Source organism: Theobroma cacao, chromosome 4 (genome assembly GCF_053813885.1).
Source record: "Theobroma cacao isolate CCN51 chromosome 4, ASM5381388v1, whole genome shotgun sequence".
In the NCBI taxonomy this organism is placed as follows: Eukaryota; Viridiplantae; Streptophyta; class Magnoliopsida; order Malvales; family Malvaceae; genus Theobroma; species Theobroma cacao.
Genome location: NC_142642.1, coordinates 40,613,768 through 40,638,681, shown reverse-complemented (window position 1 = coordinate 40,638,681; position 24,914 = coordinate 40,613,768). Strand labels below are relative to the sequence as shown.

Genomic DNA, 24,914 nt, shown 5'->3' with positions numbered 1-24,914 from the left:
TTCATGGCCTTGGGTATTAGAGTTACAATGTATCTTTCCATAGGAGACTGTGGGAGGGGTCCTTCAGCTGCTGCTATTTGATAAGGGGGGAGGGGGGGAGGTGGGGTTTCTGTGCATGTGAAATGTGATTCTCTTGCGTTGGTCAACAGGAGGAAAAGTCTTCCTACCCCACACGACCTTTTGTTTTCTTTTTCATGACTAAGAATTTGTAAGAGATGTTTACATCAATATTGGTTTATCCCCTGGAAAATTAAAAAGGAAAGAGAGAATATGGAAGGAGATCAGGGAAGGAAATTAAGAAGAAATGTCACTAGGATGGCTTTAGATTCCTAACCTTCAAAATATTCATTTTGGAGGAGAAAAAAAATAAAAGGGTAAGCTTGGGTTAGCCTTAACTGTAAAGGGGGTGACCCTTGCTATACATGCACCTAATTCCAGGGCCTCAACCTATAGTTCATTTAATGTGGAAATTCTAGCTTAATGTTGAACAGTCACAGCGCCTTCTGTAGCTTTTAATTTTTCGTACATCACCTGCTACAGTTTTGTATGGGTAGGCACTATAGGTTTGAGGTGGGAATCACTGCAAACATTTGTAAAATCTGAGACAGGTTCTTGTTTATAGACTATATTTACAGAAATTTTAACATGCTGATGCATCCGAAATGCAGCATTAATCAAGAGGTTCAAGGCCAGGCCAGCAGCACAGTGCCATGCTCCCTCCACGCATGCTTCCATTACTGATATTGCACCACTAGGATGAACCTTGGAATTAGCTTCATGGAAATTAATGGTAAACCACAGCATAATTATTTTAGTTCTCTTCTTTCTTTCCTCTTCAAGATAAAACAGTTAGTAAGCTTTCTTCCCCGCACCCCCCAAAACAAGATAAAAGAGAGATAAGATCAAAGGCCACCAGATTCACATTAATTCAGATCTCTCATTCTTAGTAAATTAAAAGAGGTATCCATGGTCTCATGATGCATTTTTAGCCTCAATCTTCAGTACCATTTCAAGCCAACTGACATATGTTTCCACACACACCATTCCCTTTTTTCTTTCTTATTTATTTTTTTGTTCACTTGCGTGAAGCTTTCCTTTTGAAAGCGATCCTTGAAGTTCTCTAAGCCTCCTAGCCACAACTTTCATGGAGTTCAACCAAAAGTTATCAATGAATCAATGTCATGTATCTTTCAAATTTCTACAGCACTCACCATATTACCAAAAACGTGCACAAGATCTTTCCAACCCGTAACCAATAAAGCAATTGCTCATGATGGGGTTCCACTATAAGTAAGAACATATGTTGTTGTTGTGCTTATCCTAGTCTAGCAAATACAAAAAACAAAATTTATGACACCCCCCTCCCCCAAATTTCTAACACATGACGGTTATTGTCCTAAGTAAGGTACAAGTTTTGTGCTACATACAAGAGAAAAAAAAAAGACCTTTATTTATATTCATCCTTCCACTTCATTTTTCGATAAAAGGACTTGAAGATTATCATAAAAGGCAAAACATATACAATATGAATTGAAATTGATTCTTCAATATCAAACATGTGATAAATCTTTCTAATTGAAATTTTTTACAAACAAGAAGAGAAATCACTTGTTCGTAGAATTTTGATTTTTATCAATTCATCAACGAACGAGTTTGTCTCTTTTAAAATATAATTGAAAAACAAGATAGAGATCAAATTGTATTAATTGATACTAATCAAGAGCTTGCTAGAGCCTAAGCAACACCAAAGATTGCTCATACTACTACCAGAAAACCAAACATCAAATGTCCACAATATGTCATAAAAAAAAACCCATGTGAATCCATGTTTTGATAGGAGGTACAGTATATCAATAACTAAAATGCAAAACAAAATTGTTGATTAATTAAAATAATCAAAAATGGCTGGTGGAGAGAGATATGGTTGTAATTAGATGCGTAATAAAATTAAGATGGGTGCAGCATATGTTACATGTTGTTCTCTTGATCTTGATCCTCAGTATAAGATAAGAGTAATGATGGGAACTTTAATTAAACCACGCAAGGCAAGAAACCAAACACTTTTCCTCTCAATTACGGTTATGCCCAACACAACCCTTTTGCTAAATTGCTGTTCACAAACCACCCCATACTTCCTCCAAGGCTAAATGAGCTTAGCCATTCATTTATCTGATGTTTCTTCTTCCTAACTTTCATTTCCTTAAATGGAAATGGAAGTTAACATTGAAAGGCATATGTGCTTGCCACCATACCCCCTCCTTTGCTTAGGTGCACATGTTCAAGTAAACAAGGTTCGAAATCCAAATCCAACTCAATTCGTTGTACCCTTTTATTCAAAAACGAGTTTAAGGTCAAACCTCTTCTCTCAGTACCAAAAGAAAAAACAACCCAATATACATAAAATATAACAGATATGGAAACAATCATAATAAAGCACTTTCAAGTATTAGATAAAGCTTTATTTGTGTATGCCTTGATCAAATTCTGTGTACAGTGTGTTTGCGTGAAGCACATTATAATGTAGAAAAATACTGCAAGATGATATCAGGCAGTCCAAGCAGGGAAGAACTGCTGTGTGGTCAAAAGCTACATTCTACTGCTTAATTAATTTAGTCATAGATTTAGGGATAGAATTTGCAAATTTGATAATGGAAAGAGTGAGGGTGACGACAAGGATTACATCATAAGCCTCGTTCTAACTGGCTAATCAAATGATTTCTTAGTAAGATAAAGCAGCCTAGTGGGATTAAACAAGAAGAATGAAACACCCCCAAGAAAAACATGGGTCAAGCAGACTGAATTCTTTTTAATCTTTTTAATTTAATGCCAATGATTTAGCAGCAACGCGGGGGGGGGTGACACAGCCATTTGAAAGACGGTCTTCAACCTGAAAGTTTGACTCCGTAAGCATTGAAAAAACACTAAAGGCTAGTTTAGTTTATCTTTGAGGATTTGCATACTTCATTAGGTTCTTCAGCTTTTCACCTAAACCATTTTCGTTTTCCATTTTGGGTATAGGGCTTAAGGTGAGAAACACACACAACGCAAGTCGGTTCCATATGTCGTGAATCATGGTGGTTTGGTGTTGTTTAGATTTGGAGGCTCTATTCCCTATGGCATGGGCCCAGAAAAGACTTTTATGGGAATGGTCAGCCGGCATGTCCAAGCCCGGCTTCTGGGCTCAGAGTCAAGCCTGCTATAATATTGATTTTTCATTTTACTTGTATATGGTTGGGCCATCCTTCTTATGATGGGCTTACTTCCGATTGGTTCAAAGACACTGCTCACAACAAAAACCAAATAAATTTTATAAATTAACTGAATTAACCGAAAATCAAATTTAACCATTGGTCGATTAATTTAATCAATTCGGTTCATAATTGAATTAATTAAATTTTTTAAATAAATTAAATTAAATTATCAAATCTTAATAATGTCACAAGCTTAGTAATCTCAGAACAAACATAATTAAAAATATTAAACACTGAAACCCCATACTCAACAAAAAGTAATTTGTTATTTTTTTAAAACTAAAAAATAGATCAATTTTATCAACATAACACCTAGATAAATATCAATTACTTTTCCTTGAATAAACTCATTTTTAAGCTTGAAAAGAATATCGGCTCGATTTTCGCACGTAATTTTTTTCACATGCATGAAATGGAAATTTCATTATTATGCACAAAAGTAATTTTAAAAAGAGAAAAAAAAGTAAAGAAAGAAACAAAAATAGAAATGTCTTGACGTTTCTTTATTAGCGTGTGTGGACCACTTCTATTTCTAACGTATGAAACTCGTTTGCTCGATTCATAATGTTATAAACTTTTCAACATCTTTCTATTTATTAACACGAGATTAAAAGATTTTATTTAATTTTTTTAAAAAAATGCTTAACGTGATAATTACATTAACTGCCACAGGACTTTGCGGTGACGAACGCGTTTCGTGCGTATGAGAAATTAACAATGACATAAAACAGAGATATTGATTCCACACGTGCCAACAAAAAGCACAACAAAATTTTTTCCTACCAAAATATCGCCATTTACCCAGACGAATGTATCTTTTTCGTCCCTTAAGATATTTTTCCCCTTTTTTCCTTTTTATATATATATATATATATATATATATATATATATATATATATATATTCGTAGAATGGCTCAAAAAAAAAAAGAAAAACAGCTGTTATTTTTAGCCAATGATTCTCGTCCACGTTTAAATGTACGTACACAGGTACATATACATATACGGTGCTTTACCTACGATTTTATCCATTCATAAAATTCCACGTCAGAAAGCAGCCTTGATTTCCGCACATTTGTTTAACGAGTAAAGATGGGGACCACCGCCTACCAACCTGATCCATTCGTAATTGCAAATTTTATTAAGACTGTCGTACCCTTCTGAGATCATTTTTTTATTATTTTAAAGAAAGCATGTTTTTTTTTTCTTTTTTCACGCTTTTAATTTTCTTTCTTGTCATTGTCAGAAAAATACATTTCATTCCACGAAAATTGAAAGTTCAATATGTCCGAAAAATCTACCTACATTTTATAAATTTACAAGTTTTTAAACAATCAAATTACTTTATTTGTGCTTTTAATAAAATATATAATTTAAACCAAATATATACAAGATTAATGATAGTTGTTTTCGATTTTGGTTTTAGATCAATGTTCTTTCTCATACTTTTTTTATCTAAAATTATTAATAGATTTTAACTATACAAATTTAAGGTTATATGTTGATAATTAAATTAGAACATCTAACATAAATTTTAATTAATTTCTCCTATTATGAAAATTACAAATTAATAATTATTATTTTTGTCGAAAAGATGATATTTAGGAAATGGTGTACGAAGAAAAAGATTTTAACTGTCAACCTCAAACAAAGTTACCACCAGTTAATGGAAACAAAAAAAAATTCCTTTTTTTCTTATTTTTTCAATATAAAAAAGTTGAAAAAGAAAATAGAAAATCAAAGATAATAACAACAACGTCATCGTTGCGTAGGATTTTATGGTAAACTCGAACCAACAATATTAAAAAGGCCATTCACGTGCAGGGGCATAAATGTAAGTCAAGGCCATTTGGATTTTTCCTTTTTTTTATCTATAAATACCATCGAACGCCTTTCTTTCCCAAATCTACAAATCTTCAGACAAAGCTCTCTGTTTCTCGATTCAATTGCAACTGTGAGTATTTCCACTTAAAAGAATTTCCAATTCCATTTTTAGTTTTAATCTTAGTATTTAATTAATTATTGAATTATCTTCCTTTTTTTTTTCTAGATTTAGGCTTGTCTTTGTTTCTCTGTTCTTCAATTTTTAAGATTAACAGAGCTGTGTGCATATATATATATATATATATATATATTTATAGAAATTGGATTCTTGAATTCACTAGAAGGGAAAAAAAAGGAAAAAAAAATGAAGTCTAGCACTTGTATTGGAATCTCTAGCATGAAACCTTGTTGTAGAATCCTAATTAGTTATAAAAGCTCTTCCATTTTCGGGTTATCTCCCCCTAAAATGAACCGTTCAGGTATCCACAATTTGTCGAAATCACTTTCTAAGGCAGTTGATCGCCGTAGGTTCCACTGTTATAAGCATAGTAAATCACAGATTGTAGGTTATAACTGTGCTGTTGATTCGAATCGGCGGGCTTTTAGTGTGTCCGATTCAAGCTGGGGTCAGTCTAGGGGTTTTACGGGTAGTTTTTGTGTCAATAAAGGTAGGTCTAGGGGTGTTTTAGTAATTCCCAAAGTAGCGTCAGATTTTAGGAACCATTCGACATCAGTTGAACCTCATGTTAACGAGAAGAACTTTGAGAGGATTTACATTCAAGGCGGGTTGAATGTGAAGCCTCTGGTGATTGAGAGGATAGAGACAGGTAATGGATTAGTTAAAGAGGACAATACTGGTATAGATGTTAATGAGTCAGGTGTAAATATTGATAATGTAAAGGGTTTGAATTTGACTGAGACTGAGATTGAGAGAGAGGTGTCTGAGATTGAGAAAGAGGCATGGAAGATACTACGTGGTGCTGTTGTGAACTATTGTGGACATCCAGTGGGGACTGTAGCTGCTAATGATCCAGCAGACAAGCAGCCATTGAACTATGATCAGATATTTATCCGTGACTTTGTACCTTCAGCGCTTGCTTTTCTGCTAAATGGAGAGCCAGAGATTGTGAAGAATTTTCTTCTTCACACATTGCAGTTACAGGTACGTATGATCTTTATAGTTTAACTTTGCCTTTGCATTTTAATTACAATATAAGTGGGCTTTTGATGATTGGTGGCAAGTTGAACACCTTATGTGAATTGATTGGAACTTTATGATATTACAGCTGATTTCGCAAATTGTAAGAAATTAGAAAGATTTATCAATGCTATGTTAACATTTAGTCCATAGATGAATGTGAATTGATGCAGATTTAGTTTTGGTGTTTGCATGTCGCAGTGATGCCGTAGAAGAACAATTTAGGAAGTGGAAAATATGCACATATTACTCATTTGATGCCATTTTACATGTATGTTGTGCATTTTATGGAGCACCAGGGAATGCCATCATCAAATAGTATCAAAGGAGCTTCATTACTTTAACTTGTGAATTAATATATTCTGGTTATTAGATTGGGGTGATGTATTGATGGGCTTTCTTATATTATTTTTGGGCTTGGCTCTTCTTTGATGATGTTGTTGTTGGTTTCAGAGTTGGGAGAAGACTGTGGACTGCTACAGCCCTGGGCAAGGGTTGATGCCAGCAAGTTTTAAAGTTAGAACTGCCCCTCTTGATGGAAGCAGTGAAGCATTCGAAGAGGTTTTAGATGCTGATTTCGGTGAATCAGCCATTGGTCGTGTTGCCCCTGTTGATTCTGGTATGATATATGACTTTTAGTCACTGCAGCATTTATTGATAACTACTTCTTCAACATTGGATACTGTCAAAATAGTTTTATTTCTAGGTTTTTATTCTCTGACTATCATAGTGTTTATTTCCAAATAATGGTTATATCTTTTTGACATTACATTAATCAAGTTGTAATTTTTGCTGTGAGAATTTCTAGAATCATAATCACTTGGTTACTATCTTCACAGGGTTGTGGTGGATTATCTTGTTGAGAGCTTATGGAAAGATAACTGGTGACTATACGTTACAAGAGAGGGTGGATGTGCAAACAGGCATAAGTCTGATCCTTAATTTGTGTTTAACTGATGGGTTTGACATGTTTCCTTCTCTGTTGGTCACTGATGGCTCCTGTATGATTGATAGACGAATGGGTATTCATGGCCACCCTCTTGAAATTCAAGTAGGCAGAATAGTTTTTAGCACATATATTAAACATTTCACTTGTCGATTTATTATGTTTAACCCTTACTCTTGCTTTGCTTTGTCTTATAGTCGTGTTTCCCTAATACCCGATTTTGCAGGCCTTATTTTATTCTGCTCTGCGTTGCTCTCGTGAGATGCTCACTGTTAATGATGCAACCAAGAATTTGGTCGCTGCCATTAACAGCCGACTCAGTGCACTCTCATTTCACATCAGAGAGTATTACTGGGTTGATATGAAGAAAATCAATGAGATATATCGTTACAAGACAGAGGAATATTCGACAGATGCCATCAACAAGTTCAATATCTATCCAGATCAGATTCCTTCCTGGCTAGTAGATTGGATTCCTGATGAAGGTGGCTACTTCATTGGCAATTTGCAACCTGCTCATATGGATTTTAGGTTTTTCACCCTTGGAAATCTTTGGGCCATCGTTTCTTCTTTGGGGACTTCAAAACAGAATGAGGATGTTTTGAATTTGATTGAGGCTAAATGGGATGATTTTGTGGCTAACATGCCTCTTAAGATTATTTACCCTGCTCTAGAGTCTGATGAATGGCGGATAATCACTGGAAGTGACCCAAAGAATACGTGAGACTCTTATCATTGTATTACTATGTTCTTTAACTTTTCGATAAACATAGCAAATGGGTGAATACAATTGTTTAGAAACTGACTCTCATCTTTGCAGCCCGTGGTCATATCACAATGGTGGATCTTGGCCAACCCTCCTGTGGCAGGTAAAGCTTATATTTGATCAAGTTATCTGGATTTTGAAATCTTTTATAATGCTTGTGAAGGTTGATTATGCAATCAATTACCTATCTGTTACACCTTGGTCATGTAATGATTGTAATGATCCTGAGTCCCGTAATTATACTCCTTGAATGGTTTGCTTTTTGTTTTATCAGTTTACGGTGGCCTGTATAAAGATGGGCAAACCAGAATTAGCACAAAAAGCAGTTGCTCTGGCAGAGGAAAGGCTGTCAGCGGATCAATGGCCTGAATACTATGACACAAGAAGTGGGAAGTTTATAGGGAAGCAATCCCGGCTCTTCCAGACATGGACAGTTGCTGGTTTCCTTACCTCAAAGATGCTACTGCAGAACCCACAGAAGGCATCCCTTTTGTTTTGGGAGGAAGACTATGAGCTTCTTGAGACCTGTGTTTGTGGCCTTGGCAAAACCGGTCGAAGGAAGTGCTCACGCCTGGCTGCTAAATCTTAAAGTCACGGCCAGTAATGACCGTTCCTTAATAAAATGCACTAGCAAGCATAGGAGAATTAAAAAAAGGTTTAGATGAACACTCAAGTGCTGAACGAGACATGGAGATGACTATAACTAAACCAAAGGACAGAGTTTAGTGAACTTCAGAAAATATTCCTAGAACTAACAGCCGTCATTCATGTAAAGTAGTACTTGTTTGTTGTATCATTCATGGAGGACTGACTTGAATTAGGTGGCTCAGTTTTTGGTAGCCTCTTAACATATTTGTACGGTTCTAAAAAATCTGAATAATTGAACATATGACTTCATTATTGCAATATATACATGACACTTTCTTTCCATAGAGAACTCTTGATGTTTTTACCTCGATGATGTTTGTATATGTACTGTTGTTGCCTTGAGCCCAATTGAGGGTATTCGTTTGTGATTGTTGCGTAAAAGCATGACTGTAACCATGGGAGACCTAGCTCGACTCCCATGGTCATTTTCCCCGAATGCTTTTTGCTTTATTTAGTTTGAGAGAGCCAGCAGCGGCCAGTTCCAAGGCAACGCCGACCCTAGCTCTTCTTCCATTGCCCTTAAAGCTTCCACCACGTTTTCATCAGCCCTCGTTCTTTCGGACAAGGGTAGATTTACGTTTTTGTAGGGGAACCTTGGACATTTCCTGGACCAACTCGACCAAGATGGTACACAGTGTCACAAGGTTATTGCCCTCTTTCCAAAACTCTAACCTAAAATCTAGAATTAAAACATGATTCTACTTTTAAAATGCAAGGCCTGACATAATCCTCTACTTTATCTGTTTTTATTTGGAAGTGCTTGACGTGAATTTGATCAAAATCAAATCCGATTTGATACCATTTTATCACGAAATCATGTCTGAATTCCTTATAAAGTTTTGCAGATGCTTCGCAAAGTCTTCTCCACTTCAATTTATTGCACGGTCCAGTGGTACAGGACTGTGAACAGCATGCATCATCCGCTTTCATTCTTCTTTTTCCTTCTGATACAGGATTCAAATTGCAAGGGATCCTAAGGAAGTAGCAGGAGCTTGAAAGAAAATTGAGATTAGGCTCTGAAGGCTTCCAAGTTTTGATATAAAGGGTTTGCATTTGACTTTGTTCAGACATGATTACAAGTTTTGCTATAAAGGAGTTTTGATATAGTGGGAGAGGAAGCGAGAGAGAATGAACCCAAATTCAATTTGGAGTCCAATCTGGAAATGAGTCCAACTGCGTCGTTGTCAAACGGCTCAAAGCCCACAGTGAGACCTGAGACGTAGGGCCCTTTTTGTGCATGGGTTCCACGCGTCACAGGAACCTACCCTACCATCTGTGCATGAATCCATGTCTACTACATATCTGAAACACTTGAACCGAAACATCAAATCGAATCCTAAGCAACTAAACTGTAGTGCATTATGCTTTTACTGTGGAAAAGTAGCTTGAATGCATGCCCCCACGTCCAGAACAATAGTGGACCAGCAAACAATTTTTCTTAAAAGTGAATGGTCTAATCCAACACAACAACAATAATGATAAGCTCCTCGTTCTTTCATTGGCTGGTCTTAATATCTGTTGCATTCTTGTTTTTGGATTTTGACACAAAACCCAGTATTTGTCTTATCTCCTTCCAGCTAGAAGCAAAACCAGTCCCAAAACCAAGTTCTATTAATACCCTGGCGAGGCTAGCAAAGGGTGTTTTGAATACTAACATCTTCTTGGTTGATTTACAGTGAAACTCGGCCAAGGGCAGGATGAAAGGTTGGCTAAAACCATCTCTTTCTGTGAGCCACATAGTAGCTTCAACTTTATGGTCTCTTGACAGACAGGCCCTTCAAACTGGAATGAATACCCATACTAATTGCTTGATGCAACAATCTTTTTGGTCCCCCATGCTGTCCTTTTCACTATGGCATTCCCTGATCCTAAGGTCATCTCATCCTCCATTGAGATGTACACAGCAGTCGGCATTCTGCATATTTAGCATGGCCTAGCCATAGCCTCTTTTTCTCTTTGTGGATGTCGACCCTTTCTTGATCAGGACCATTCCTTTTTGGTGACAGCAATGTGGGGATCAACTTTTCAAGATTACTAGAGGTAGAGTATTTAACTAGTCATGAGGCAAACTCAAGAATCAACTGCACAACAGACTACCAGAAAGCTTGGAAAAGAGAACTTTTCACTGATGGCTAAATTACAATAATATAATTAACATAAACCATTTCTCCCGTCCCAAACAACAAGTATAGGACTACATTGTGAAGGATTACAGCCAAAATCCCCCCATCCGAACAGCAAAAGACAATGTGAACTCTATCAAGCAACTGGTTCATTCTCTACTGTTGTGCTGTTCTGAAAAGGTCAAGGCGGCTATCTCCGAGCCGGAGAGAATATGAAGCTTTCTTGTACTCACCCCAAGTAAAAGGCCTGTACAGCAAAGGCCTGTTGGTTGTGACCAACTCTGCGGGGGCAGTGACGCAAGCATGGAGTGGGGGTGCCCCAAAATAGGCCATTGACATTCTCGACTTGTAGGGATTGGTCAAGGCTCTGTGCCTCACGCTCAGAAACCTCCCATTGCTCATAGCCTTCAAAATGTAAGAAAAACATGCATGTATCATTGTTAGTTTAATGTGCTTACAGTAAGAAACTGTTCACCAACTATTCATACTGTTTTAGTACAATTATGTTTGAACTCCATGAAGGAATGTCTCCGACTCTAACCTTAATTACAACCTTTTTGCACTAGCTGCCTTTTCTATCTCAAATTAGTTCTTAAAGCTTATTTATTTTGTATGAATTACAAGAATTTGGCATATCTTTCAAAGACACAAGCCTAGCTTTAACATCAGCATGTCCCTGCACGGCATCGAACCTAGACGTGCCAGTTAATGCTGTTCTGTTTGTGTCCCCCCCAACTCTGAAATGTCACCCAAAATTGTTTCTAGAGAAAAAAAGCAAAAAGAAGGATGTTGGTGACCGTTAGCAAACTTTCTGGATTATCCATAGTTGTTTGCAAGAACTATAAATGGAAATACAGCCCAACCAACCAGAAACTTTTCAGTTCCATTTGTTTTCAAACAAAGTTAGTCATCAATTACTCAAGCACCCTGGTGTTCATTGGATAGAAACAGGTATGTGGGGGGCCCTTATACCAGGGTGATCAGTCCAAAGCTGCAGTGAAAATTTGCAGTGATTCCCAAAGCATATCAGTTTTTCCAACTTTCTATCAATCCGATTCACCTTTTCTTTCCGATATTGGTTTAAGAGGTTGTTATGATTAGAGAGAGAGAGAGAGAGAGAAGGGAAGGCGAGGAGAGAAATGGACCAACCTGTAAAACATCACCCACATTCACACAAAAGGCAGTGGGGTCAGGGGGGACGGGGACCCACACCCCATCACCCAGAGAAATTTGCAGGCCACTTACATCGTTGGATCTCAGGATGGTCAATATCTGAGGGTCGGAATGCTCCCCAAATCCAACCTTGCTGCTGCTGTGACTATGAAATGAGGAGGGTGACGTTTCCCTATCCTTGCAGAGAATGGGCGGATAGTGATTGAGCCTGAAAAGGGCGTCACTTTCGACGTCCTTGATCATCCTGCTGAACACTGATGAATCCTGGACCCACAATCCCTCTGCCATCAGATCCAAGATCTCACATGCCAACCCCCTAACTGCTTGTATGTAACCAATCACAGCAGAGCTGTCACCATACACAGACATAATCACCATCACCACATTGGAAAAACAAGCAACTAGCAAGAAGGGGCAGCAGTTGTAGAGTTTGTAGGCTTTGGGTTTAAATAAAAAAAACTCACACTGAAACCCTGCTGTCTCAGCCTGAACCACTGTTCCCACTTTTTTTAGCTTTGCTTTTTCAGTTTTTCCATTTCGTGTCTGCCTCAATTCGGAAGAAAAGTCAATTGTTATTTTTCTCTCTTTTTGTTTTAAAAAAAAAAAAAATCCGCCTTTCAATTCCCTTTGATTTGATTAGACCTTCTTCTGATGCAAAGCCCTCTCGTTCTGACTTGTCATTCCGATTTCCAATCTTTAATGTCATGGTACTTTCCTTGCAACCCACATTTCTCCTAAGAGGTGATGTTCCACATACGCGCCTACTTGCAGCGCGTGGAACTGGGGACTGACAGCAAACAAGGGGAAGTGTCTCTGACATATTATCCCACCTTGTAGGAGAAGAGAGGAGAACCATATCCCACATACCACAGTCCCATGTGACTTTGAATGAAGGTATTTTTAAAAACTCACGTGTATTCCTGATTTTGAATCTTCTTCTTTTTTTTCTTTCTAATTTTCTCTTCATAATTTGTGTAAGTATCTTGATTCCCATTCATCCAAATGGGAAACTGTTTTTCCTCTACATGTCTTTAATTTGTCCTTAATTCTTTACCAAAGTAAACAGAACAAGACATGATCTGTTCTCAAACATGTTATTCGACTGAAACCTATGATTTATGTTGCTCAATTCTGTCATAAAAAGGTTGGTTTTCTTTCCTGCCTAAATAAAGAAAAACAACCCAAGTTGTACCGACAGATTAAGATGACACTGACTCAATAAAACTTTGCTCTTTTTTTTTTCTTTCTGTTTCCCAGTTAGGAAAGAGAATTCAGTTTCACCAAATCGTCTGAAAGAATATTAGTATTAAAAAAGAAAGAAAGAGAGCAACTTGGCTATGGCACAGCAGATTTCTGCAAACTAGGACCCATATGCAACCCTTCTTGCTCCATGGTAAAAGAAAGGAACTACAACTATCAGTAGTTTAGGCCACAACATCAGCAGAATATGGTAATCATTGCCATTTAACGCATGGATAGGTGGAGTTGAGTGCGATGGGATGGGATGGGATGGGATGGGATGGGATGGAAAAGAAGATTACAACTCATCGCTACATAGTTCCAAAATTCCACGTTCATGGATTCATCAGAATTGAACAAATCAGTAGAAAAGCATGCTGGCAAGAGCTATAGCTACCGAGCATGGCCCCAAACTCATAACAAAAAAAAGAAAAAAGAAAATTTTAAAACATTTCTGTCAATAGCTTATTCATATACTAGTCGTACACTGTTTTTATCTATCTATCATTTGGCCGCCGTTGAAGAAAAGGGCAAACAACTAAGCATGCAACATTTGGAAGAATGGAAAAAACTTAAGGAAATTAATAAAGTATGGTGTTGAGTGAGTACCTGAACTTGTTGGGGTCATTGGAGATGCTATTGGATCTCTGAGAAACGGAGAGAGGGTTGGTATCGAGGAGAAGGTATTCAACTTCTCCAATATCACCATTGAAGCCAATGTTCTTGCAACCATAGCCAAAAGGAGTGGCAGGCCCAGCTTTTTGTTTCTCGGAAAGCGGCTTTGTGAAGAAGTTGAGACCTTCTTCTTCCATTTGGCCAATGATGTCGTCAGAGACTCCATGGTTGATCACCTTGAAGAAACCATACTCTTCACAAGCTTCTACAATGAGCTTTGACACCTCTGATCTCTCAGCTGAAAGGTCTATGACAGGAAGCTCAATCGGTTGGACCTTTTCAGCCCGAATTGGGTTTGGTGAAGCCAATACCATATCTGTTCTATTTGGACCTCCAACGAAACCAGCTACAAGAAAACAAAAAAACTAAAGACTGCAAGGATTCTGATATGCTAATATATATGGGATATATATCTATGAATGTGACTGTGAGAGAGGGGAGGCGTAAACAAGGAAAGATAAACAAAAACCAGACGGCCAAAAAGGGCTGATGGCAATGGAGAAGTCAGAAGAAGAAGAAAAAGAAGAAGAAGAAGGGCAAGAGTGTTATCAAAAGAAGCGTGAGAGCCTACGATATTTAAGAAAACAAAGAGAATCTGATAAAAGTTAAAAGGGATTTATTATTAAAATCTGTTCCTCTTGATGATTCAGGGAATCGAAGACCTTGGGTGAAGTACAACTGTACAAGTAGCAAATGCCTGTTTCAGAAAAAAATAGTTGACTTTCCTCACTCTCCCTTGACTTGTTTTTTTAACCCTCCCTCTAATTGAATCCTTTTTCCTTCTCTCAACGAACCCTTTTTGACTTTAAACCTTGGGTTGCAAGTAAACAGAAGGGGTAATACTATATTCTCCATGGTTTTGTGATTTTGTTGACTCATTTCCCTACAGTGCTGACTGTTGACATGAGCCACGGTTGGCCAGAACTCTTGCCTGTCGCACTCAGATTTCGAGGCTTACCTTTCAACTCCACGTGTTTTTCCTTCTTTATATATTTCTGGGTTTTAAGGTTCCCTGGGTTGTTCGCACATCTCCATGGCACCTACCCACCAGACACCGAAGATTTTACACTCAGGACATTGACAATAGATAATGTAGAACTGTTGGATGTTGGATTATAAAGTATTTACTTGGCCATTTTTTGGATTTCTTTCCTTAGTTTGTGCAAGGCATCATATTAGACAACTTCATATTATTCCTGGAGCAGATGGTGCTAAGAGTGTGCAATCAGACAATACTAAGCCAAGCTTTTTATATTAATAATTCATTCTGTCCAAATTTGGTGTCTAATAATGGACTTGGATGGATTTAAAAGTAAGGTTAAGATCACCCAATCTGCTTCTAATAGTAGCATATATTGGAAATTTAAAATGGTTTGTTGACCCCCTTAAATGAAGTAGGGGGTTCCCTCATTCCCATGTAGTCCACAGTCTCTACACTTACTTCCATGGAAATTGGCAAAAGACCAACTTATTGAACAAGAAAAGCAAGAAGGAAAGGTAAGAGAAGTTTCCCCCCCTCTTTCTTTCCCAACCCATTTCTAGCCTTCCCTCTTCATTTAATAGGCTACTCCTCTGTAAGCACATTTACTCCTCTTTCACTAATTAAAGAAACCTGGCACACACACCACTAATTGATTCAGAAGAAAAAGGTAAATGGGCAAGTCTGAAAACCAATTGTATCTCTATATATATAGCATATACAGATTACTGTTCATGAATCCTGAATTGATGGGAACATGCATCATTTGCTATCCAATTCATTTTATTCATTATTGTATATGTATTCGGACCTAACTCTTTGAATAACAGGAGATATGAATCGTTCAGGTTCCTATATATGGTTATTATCAGCTGTGGTTTATATATGCATGCACAAACCTAAAAGGAATTCTGGGGTAGCCATGAATAATTGACTTGTTGTTTCACAAGGATCAGATTTTGTTTATGGCTTTCAAGTGCCACATGGCAGTGGTTGCCCATTTCAAGCCCAATCAGGTGTCTCCTTTCTAGCAATCTGAAGGTCCAACCCACCAATAACAGATTAGACAGAAGATGCATTCAATTTTATTTAAAGGAAGACATGCAATAATTGAGCCAACACCCATCTTTCTTAATCAATCCTTTGCTTTCAAATATATCTATAAAGATTCAGGTCAGGATTTAATCAATGAACTCATTATCTTCCTTCTCCCCCCTCCTCTTTTTGTGAAAAGAACTCCCCCCCCCATACAATAATAGAGTCAAATAAATACAACAGTCACCTAAAAAATAGATTCAAACTTGAAAGAAACATGCCACTATGACATTACCCTTATAAGAAAGAAAAAAGATAAGTCTTAAACGTCACAACCCCAACCTTGTATATATATAATTCACATATGGAAACAACGATTTTTAAAAATTTTTTTTGCACCACTTTCGCTCGATTGATCCATCCTTGCATAATTTTTCCTATATGTAGCATGATGCATTAGTTTTTAATGGCTTATACCCCCAAGATTGAACAAACTATATGAAGTGGATGGAATAGTGTACATGCATGCATGTGTTCTTGTCAAAATTAAGGGTATAGCAGAAATCATGGGGAGATTTCATATTTATAATTGGGGTGGGATCAGGGAACCCTAGAGGCTTAAATAGGGCAAACAAGAATGGGCCATGGCCCGAAAGGAGGAGACAGATTAAGCATGCCTAAGGCTAAACTACACACCGACCGCAGCTTTTGATTTGTCACTTGACAGTTTTTAACATTTTGTTTTATTTTGTGTTTGAGTTGGTGCGTTTTGTACTGATCAACCCCATTGCCATCAAATGAAGAAGGGAAGAAGAATGTGTCAAAGGAAGTCTTCCTTTTGTTATTCAATTTGGCATAAATGAATAAGCATGGGTTCTTCCTTGATGGTAGGTTCATATGTAAGCCTTCCCACTCTTCAAATCAAATGGAGGAAATTCGAAAAAAAAAAAACCTTAAAAAATAATATTTCATCCAATGAAATATTCATCGGGGCTGATCTCATTTTTCATCCGTTGGCCATTTATCAATTGTATGCAATGATACTCTTTTCGTCTTTATATATTTATCTTTTTTTTTTTACTTTTACAAAAATTAAAATAAAAATTTTGATTTTGATGTATTTTAAATTAATATGAACTAAAAAAAACAAAGAATAACAGAAAACCATAACTTAAGAATCATACTACACTTATAAACTATTTTCATAAATAATTTTATGTTGAGGTGGGGAAGTCAACAAAAGGATAATCATTCCTTTTCATTCCTATTGAAAACAGAAAAAAGAAAGCAAACCCTTTTTTTGTTTCAACATTTCTGTATACAGTCTTAATTAATTTCTAGGAGAAAAGTCATGTTTGCTTTATGCAATTCACATGCATGCACCTTGTAAAAGGAATTCTTGTAATAAATGGGAAGAATACTTATCAACCCAACAAAACTTACTTGGAGGTGAAGAAAAAATCTTCAATAATTGTTTTGTGTTTTTTTTAAATTAAAGAATATTCTTTGGAAATCCATGCTTGTCACCACCATGTTAAATCTATTAATAAAAAATCATATATCAGATATTTATTCATAGCTTAATCAATAAGAAGAAAACTTATTAGTACAATTGGATGTTAGCTGAGGTGAGTTTTCAAAGTCCTTTTCAGGAATGAAACCTTGATATGTCTGGGTTGAATAAATTAGGGTTCATACATGTCAAAGTCATTGGAGTGGTTGATAGTTGGAAAACTTTGAAGACCAAAGCCTGCATATAAACAAATATATAGTAGTGGTTTTGGCAAAGATTTGTGGATAATTTAGAGATTAAGAATAATCTAAGATTAGATTCAATCTTGCAAGCAGGCAATAGAATTAGAGGAAAGCATGTTTGGTCTGATTTTTTTTTTTAACTTAAAAGTTATTATAAAATTTTTATGAAAAATAATAGTTTTTAAAATTAAGTTAAAATTGTTTGGTAAATTTACTTTTTATAAGCCATTTTTTATAGATAAGTTGTTTTGCCAAACAACTTATATATATTCTAATTTTAGTTAAAATTAGAATAAAGGGTATTTAATAAATAACTTTTTATTAATCACGAATTTCTTTGTTCAAAATAAAAAATTTAATTTAATTTTTTATCTATTTAAAATAAAAATTTTAAAATATTAAAAGGATTTGTATATAACATAAAGTTTATAATTAATAATAAATCATAAAAAAAAGTTCCACAAATAATTTATAAGTAACACATAATTCATAAAAAAAATTTTATTAAATAATAATAAATAAATAAAATCAAGAGAAAAAAATTAAATCAAATAAAAAAATGAGAGATGAAAGAAAGTAGTGAGTCGATTACTGGAACTCTTAACCCTAACAATGGAAAAAAACTCAAAAAAAAAAAAAGTCTAAAGTGGTAATAATAATTCAAGAAAATCACGTTAGTTATTGATGTCCTTACTAACAAAGTTCACTTCCATGAACAATATTATCTCAATAACCATAATCAACAAATATTATCTCAATTTTCATTTAATTTATCTCAATAACCATTGACCTATTTAATTAATTATTTCAATCATAATCATCAAATATTATATACACCATAAGGAAGTTAAGAATAAATAAACATCACATAATTATCATATCAAACAATAAATTGATAAATATCAATCAATAAAGAGAGTTTTCAAAGTACAAAAAAAGATAAAAAATAAAATGAAAAATAAAATAGAAAAAAAAAGAAATAACACCTTAATGTAGTTTTGAATTTTAGATCTTTTTTTAAAATTTTTGTAAGAACAAAAAAAAAACTCTAGAATGATGATTTACAGAAAAGGAGAGAGGAGAGGAAGATCGGTAGGGAGAAAAGGATGAAGTATATTTTGAGAGGAAGATCTTTTTGGGAAAAAATAACTATCATAATAAGCTGACGTATTTTTTTTTAAAAAAAGCTTTTAATTAAAGTTTTTTTTTTCAAATTTTATTGTTTTAAAAAATATTTTTATTTAAAATTTTTTTACGAAATCCTATTTGATCAAGTTTTTATTTTTAAATAGTATATAAGTTAAAAATAAATCAAGCCAAACGAGCATTAATTGCCATGGAAGTCCAATTATTGGGTGAGATCAGCCTGGCTATGGCGGACTCGTGTGGTCCTTTGAACACAAAATAAGTTAAAGGAAAACAACTCACATCGCATACACAAAGCTGGCATTCTCTTTGTAGTTACTGGTTTGACCACTCCTTCATAGCAATTCTTACACGAAAAAGGAAAACAATTTCGAGAAAGGAAAAGGACCCCCTTTTTTGCTAAAAAATAATGGTAATAATTCTTTTTTTCACTACATTTTCAACAACAGCAACTCTTCATTAAATTTATTATTCAAAATTATATCAAATTTGAATATAAAATACCCATATTTTATATAATCGACTTAAATATTTATGGATACCTATTCAAAGGGTAGTTAGTACCATCTCTAGGACATTCCTGCTTGCTATCCATGCTCACTTTGAAGTACCCAAAAGGATCTCCTCCTTTTGTGAAAATAAAAAAAAAAGGACCAAAATTTCAGTTTCTTAAGTGGTCAACCTTGTACAAACTTCATCAAGTGGAAGTTATGTATTATTATGAACATCATCATGAATCAAAGAATTGTTGATTGAATTGTTTCCCATGTGTACATGAATCCTTGCATGCTCGCTTGCACTTGAAAGGGTGGTTTTGCCAGCCCAGACCCAGATTGTCCTTGGCCCATCCATCTATGATCTATTTTAAGCCTTTTTTAGCTACTACCTTCACAAGGGTCCAGCCCTATCTATATACATACATATCTGCCGCACAGCCTAGGAATAGGATAATTCTAATTCCATAAATCATTTTTAAATAACTATTCATGCATTATACATGAAAAAATTCTCTCCGTCCCTAAATATTTATAAAAAGCATTTATTTATACTCATCTTTATAAGGACAGAGAGAGTCTGATTAAATTTTTAGTATGAGAAAGTTTGAGTAAAATATATATGTATTTGATCGAGAAAAAACTTTAGACATCGAAAATACTTTCACGAAAACTGTGGCTTGAATGCATCTAAAAGGGCATTGTCTAGTCGAGATAGGTAATAATTTTGCTCCATTCGATCAATAGAAAAGAAGAAAAGGATTACCCTTTTCATAAGCAAATCTTGCTGTTGAAGAGTTAAGTAATTCTGCCAGCATGTTTGGGCTGAGTACTTTTTGGAAATTCAGAACTAGTTAACCATGCTTGATTTGTCGAATTTGTTTGTCATATTTGTCAAAATTAATTACCAAAAAAGGAGGATTGGAGAGAAGATTATGCATAATCCTTACAGGTTATAAGTAATCTTTGGAATTTGCTTCTAACCTTTTTTTTTCTTTTTTTTTTAGTTTTTTTGTCAAAAATCAAAATCTATATCCACGATGAAAATACAAGATAAAGGAAGCAAAATAAGTCGGTGTATAATTGTATAAATTCAATAATTCAATGATTCTGCTAACGAATTAATGGTATTGATTCATTAACAGAATCATCGACTTATTGAATTTGCACAATTATTTTAATAATCGAGATAAAAAAAAATCCGAATTTCAATCTCTTCGTAGAGATAATGATTCCAATAGAGAAGCATTACCCAATTTTTTAATTCCTTGTCAAAATCAAAGCCAATGGCTGATATGCTGTTTATTGAGAGGTCACGAAAAGAATGATTTGGAAGCAAAAAAGAAAACCTAATGAATGAGCCACGTTAGTATGTTACACAAAGAAGGTAAAAAGTTTGAAAAACAAAAGGGGGCCCGATGTTGGGAATACCTTACACAAAAAGAGCTGAAACAGGATACGAGAGAAATCATGAGGCTGCGGATCAAACCTCAAGTCGAAGGCTTTAGCTTTTATGTTGTCACATTCCTCCCTCCCCCCCAATTCACTGCCACAGACAACAGAGATAGTAAATGGCTGAGAGGCATAGGACAAAAGGGTTTCCTTTTTTTGTTTTTGGAAAAAAAGCCATACAGCTTTCCAATGCCCACTTGCAGACACAATCATTTTGTGCTAGAAGTCACCGTCCCTCTCCCTCCCCCTTTTGGGTACTCAAATTTCTAAAGTAAAGTCTAACAGGATGATAATTACTAAGTACCAAATTTTGAGAATTTCTTTTTGTTTGACAAGAACACAAAGCTGTAATCTATAAAGGGGTCTTTTTCTCTGAGCAAATGTGAATAGAATAATGTCGTGACTGGCCCCCTTCACACAAATCTTTTTCTGAACGTGATTATATCAGGTTTTTATATCCAATAAATATCTTTCTGATGTTGAAGAAGAAGAAGTTAAACCAATAGTTTATAAGGACGGGCTATTTGCCAAAATAATATGGTCGTGTTATGTATGGGATTCCAGACGTGGCAAATACTAATAGAAAAGCATAAAAGAAAAACTCGTTTAAGTCAGAATATTGAAACGGAAATACATAAAAATCATTTGTGTGTTGAACTCTTACTTTTGTTGAGTTTTTATATCTAAATAATATGTACTAATGAATAGTTTATATAGATGGATTGTTTACGAAAGTAACATTGTCATCAAGATAATATAATCGTGTTATATCTCGATTTTGGAATGCGATCAAGACTAACAGGAATCATTAAATGATATTACAAATCTAAAATATTCTTGACTATGAGGAGCACAAAAGAGGACCCTTAAGTCAGAAGATTACAAAAACACATAAAAGGCACTTGTACGTTGAACTCTTATCATTCCTGCTTGCAGGAATTGAAGAAACCTCAGATTTATTCATCTGCAAGTAAGCATTTGAACCTATAAAAGTTTCTTTTCTTTTTTTTTTTCTTTGGGAGAGGGGAGGGGAGGGGAGGGTGGGGTTTGGATGTAACATTGACACAACTTATCTGATTTGTGAGCTTTTTGCCGTGTGTTTGGGTCGAATTCGTATGTATTGTTATTTCAGAAAACAATATTTGAATCATTTCAGGTCCATGTGAAGTCTTCATCGTTGCTTAAACTATACCCTTACATTTTTTTTGTCAACGTCCCTTTCACAATGCATGTTAGATTAACATCATAGTTGGGGACAGATGTTGAATCAATATATTCTCTGAGGTAGGGCTGACAAATTTCTTTTTTTCTTTCGACAAATAATTGAAGTGATAGGTTTGGTAGAGCCGAAGTCATTGTTCGAGCCAAAACTGCCTAGAATTGTTGTTTTGATGATGCTGACATATTCCCAATGCTGTATAGGAATCTCGAGAGTTAATTATGTTAATGTTGAAATGTGAAAAAAGAGAGTAAAGCTATTGCTTCCTTGGGTGATTCACCATTTTAGCTTGTTAAAAGTTTACCGTATCCAACTCCCCCATTGAAAAGTCATGTAGCCTACCTAATATTGACTGCAAGTTCTGAATTTGGGTGAAAACTTTGCCAATGGCAATTGGCAATACTAACATCTTTAACAAATGGTGTAGACGACACTTGTTATTTACTCTCTCCGTCTCATTTTCTTTCTCGGATTCTAAATTACAAATTTGTTGCATTACTCACGTGTAAGATTATACAGATTATGAGAGAGAGAGAGAGTGAAAGACACACTATTCAAACATGTAAATTTGTGTGGTACATGTCTGATTGCATAGTGGAATCACTTTGGATTCCATGTTAAAAGGCTTGACCAAGATTATATAACACTTGGTTAAGATTTTTCAAGTAAAAATAAGCATTAAAAACAGCAATCTACATTCCCAAGAGTTCACCTTTTTTTTTTTCTTTTTGGCTAGGACAAGTCGTCTAAAAAAAGTGTACTGTATTGAAATGGCATGAAATATGAGTTTAAGGCCACTCTCTCTCTCTCTGTCAAACTGGGTTTCTGAAGTATATATTCCTTTCGTACTGATCATCATCAATCATATATACCAGCAATGTTACAAAATGAAAGTTTTTAACTGTCTAGGGTCTCTCACTGATATCCAACTTGTCTTGCATTAAAGAAGAAAGCAAATTAAAAGAGAATGGATGGAGAATTAAAGGGCATTAAGTCTGTCTCTCTTGCCCCTTTTTTGGGTTCCTTTTGCCTGATTCATGAGGTATGGAGGAAAAAAAGTCCAACTTCCCCACAGTGGGGTAATCAGCTTTTGTGTGCGAACAACTTTCTTTTGGTACAGAAAAAGTGTTATGGAGAGAGAGTGAGAAAGATATAGATAGAGAACTCCAATAATACAGTGGATATGTTATTGTACATAAGAGCAGTCACGAGGAGAACTCTTCCACACAAGCAGATCTGAGAGAATACTTATTCTCTTGCTACTCAGCCCAACAACATATAAAACAACGAAAACTGATGCCTGCAAAGCATATTTCTGCACATATAATAACAATTGACATTGATGGCCTTAACAGAATAAGAAAGTGAAAGCTTTTACTGTTGATAAAAGTACAAAAAAACAACTCTGAGCAGTACATAGCTATGCAATTTTATTTTATTTTTTGATACTGCTTCAACCACTGTTACAAACTCAACCTCAAACATAGATTTCACCACTGCAGTTCTTCCTAAATGTTTACATGTTAAGGAAGGGGAATAAAAAAGGGGGCAGAACCCCAGAATGGGAGTTGATCAGGTGGTCGTTTCTGGCATGTGATCAGAACAATTTTGAGGAGAGATGCTAGCTAGCTATAGCTAGGCTAGGCTAATTCAAACAGCTCAGGAGGGATAGACAAGGAAGGAGAAGAAGAGTTGGGCGGGAATGGGGTAGAAGAATACGCAAACTCTACATCAGAAAGTTCTGATATAGAGTCTGCAACGGAGAGAAAAACAAAAACAAGGAACACCGAACGGGGTCTTACAAGGTCAAGAAAAGGTCTTACAAGGTCAAGAAGATAAGAAAAGAAGAAGAAAAAGAAATCGAAAGAAGTAAGAATGAAGGGCAGAAAAAAAAAAAAAAAAGAGTGAAAAAAAAGCTCAGGTAGGATAGCACCCAATTAAGATGAACAAGCCACTGTCACACATGAGTTACAGGTACTAAATTGAAATAATTCATCAATAATTTTATTCCTTGACAGTACTCGCTTGCCCTTGATCATACTCCCATGCATCACTAGGTGACCTGCATGACATAGGAAATGAAGAATTAATTACTAAATATGATATCAGAATTGATTAAACACAAATCTTAATCTTCTTTTGTTAATATGAATTAATTGCCACAGATGTATATCAATCAGCAGCAACAAAAACCAAGAAGAGCATGACAGTAGAAGAAATTCTTTCTGTTCTTTTTTTTTTTTTTAATTTCAATGATTGGAACGTTTGAACCTGCTGGAAGTGCAACAGAGAAGAAATGATGACAGGCCAGAGAAGAAAAAAAAAAAAAGAAGATGAGAGAGAGCTTTGACGTTCTATTAAAAGGCTTTCCATACCCTGTGGATGTGGAAGCCTGTGCTTTGCTTTCTCCTTCTCTGAAAGCTTCTCTTTTTCCTCCATATTTTCTAGAGAAAGACAGCTAATGAGAATAATAAGCACAGGGAAAGGTGAAGTCCCTTTTGTAAGGGAAAAAGTGAGAGATGGTTAGGCTTATAAAGCCAGAGAGAGTAGTAGAAAAAGGGAGAGATCTCATGGCCAGCCCATGGACCTGAAAGCAACAGGTCCAAACCCCAAAAAGAAAAAAAAAGAAAAGAAAAAAGCAGGTTAAATTCCAGATATATGTTTACACCAAGACATATGCTTACACCAAGGAGAGTCTGTTTCCTCTATCAGCTTTGCACTTTTTTACTTGATAAAAATTAAATGCTGTTTTTATCAACGTCTTGTTTGGCCCTACACTTGTCGAGCTAGATGATTTTTATGTTTGTATATACATACATATACACATATAAATATATAGATATATATATATGTATATATACATATATACATATATATGTTTTTTTGATCAATCTTCTCACGATATTTGCAAACAACCTTCTAACTATAAGTTAAAAACCTAATAATTTATATTCAATGACTGTGTAAACAAAATCTTCCCCCTTTTTTATTTT

At 35.4% G+C, this 24,914-nt stretch overlaps 2 protein-coding genes and 1 long non-coding RNA gene across 3 annotated transcripts; 1 reads left to right on the top strand and 2 right to left on the bottom strand.

Moving 5' to 3' along the window:
- Positions 1 to 5,188: 5,188 nt before the first annotated feature.
- A/N-INVC (Plant neutral invertase family protein) lies at positions 5,189 to 8,891 on the top strand. Its single transcript, XM_018119952.2, has 6 exons — positions 5,189 to 6,235; positions 6,725 to 6,890; positions 7,111 to 7,322; positions 7,444 to 7,937; positions 8,038 to 8,086; positions 8,258 to 8,891. Exons 1-6 carry the CDS (start codon positions 5,438 to 5,440, stop codon positions 8,570 to 8,572), a joined length of 2,034 nt encoding a protein of 677 aa, XP_017975441.2. The 5' UTR covers positions 5,189 to 5,437; the 3' UTR covers positions 8,573 to 8,891.
- Positions 8,892 to 10,725: 1,834 nt separating this feature from the next.
- Positions 10,726 to 14,615, bottom strand: LOC18603710 (gibberellin 2-beta-dioxygenase 2-like). Its single transcript, XM_007035825.3, has 3 exons — positions 13,776 to 14,615; positions 11,904 to 12,276; positions 10,726 to 11,159 (listed from the first exon to the last, which is right to left on the bottom strand). The coding sequence occupies exons 1-3, from the start codon at positions 14,153 to 14,155 to the stop codon at positions 10,911 to 10,913; spliced, it is 1,002 nt and encodes a 333-aa protein (XP_007035887.3). The 5' UTR covers positions 14,156 to 14,615; the 3' UTR covers positions 10,726 to 10,910.
- An 8,654-nt stretch (positions 14,616 to 23,269) lies between these two features.
- Positions 23,270 to 24,436, bottom strand: LOC18603708 (uncharacterized). The gene is made up of 2 exons (XR_001927351.2): positions 24,297 to 24,436; positions 23,270 to 23,983 (listed from the first exon to the last, which is right to left on the bottom strand). It is a non-coding gene; the product is annotated as an uncharacterized LOC18603708 (long non-coding RNA).
- Between the last annotated feature and the right edge of the window lie 478 nt (positions 24,437 to 24,914).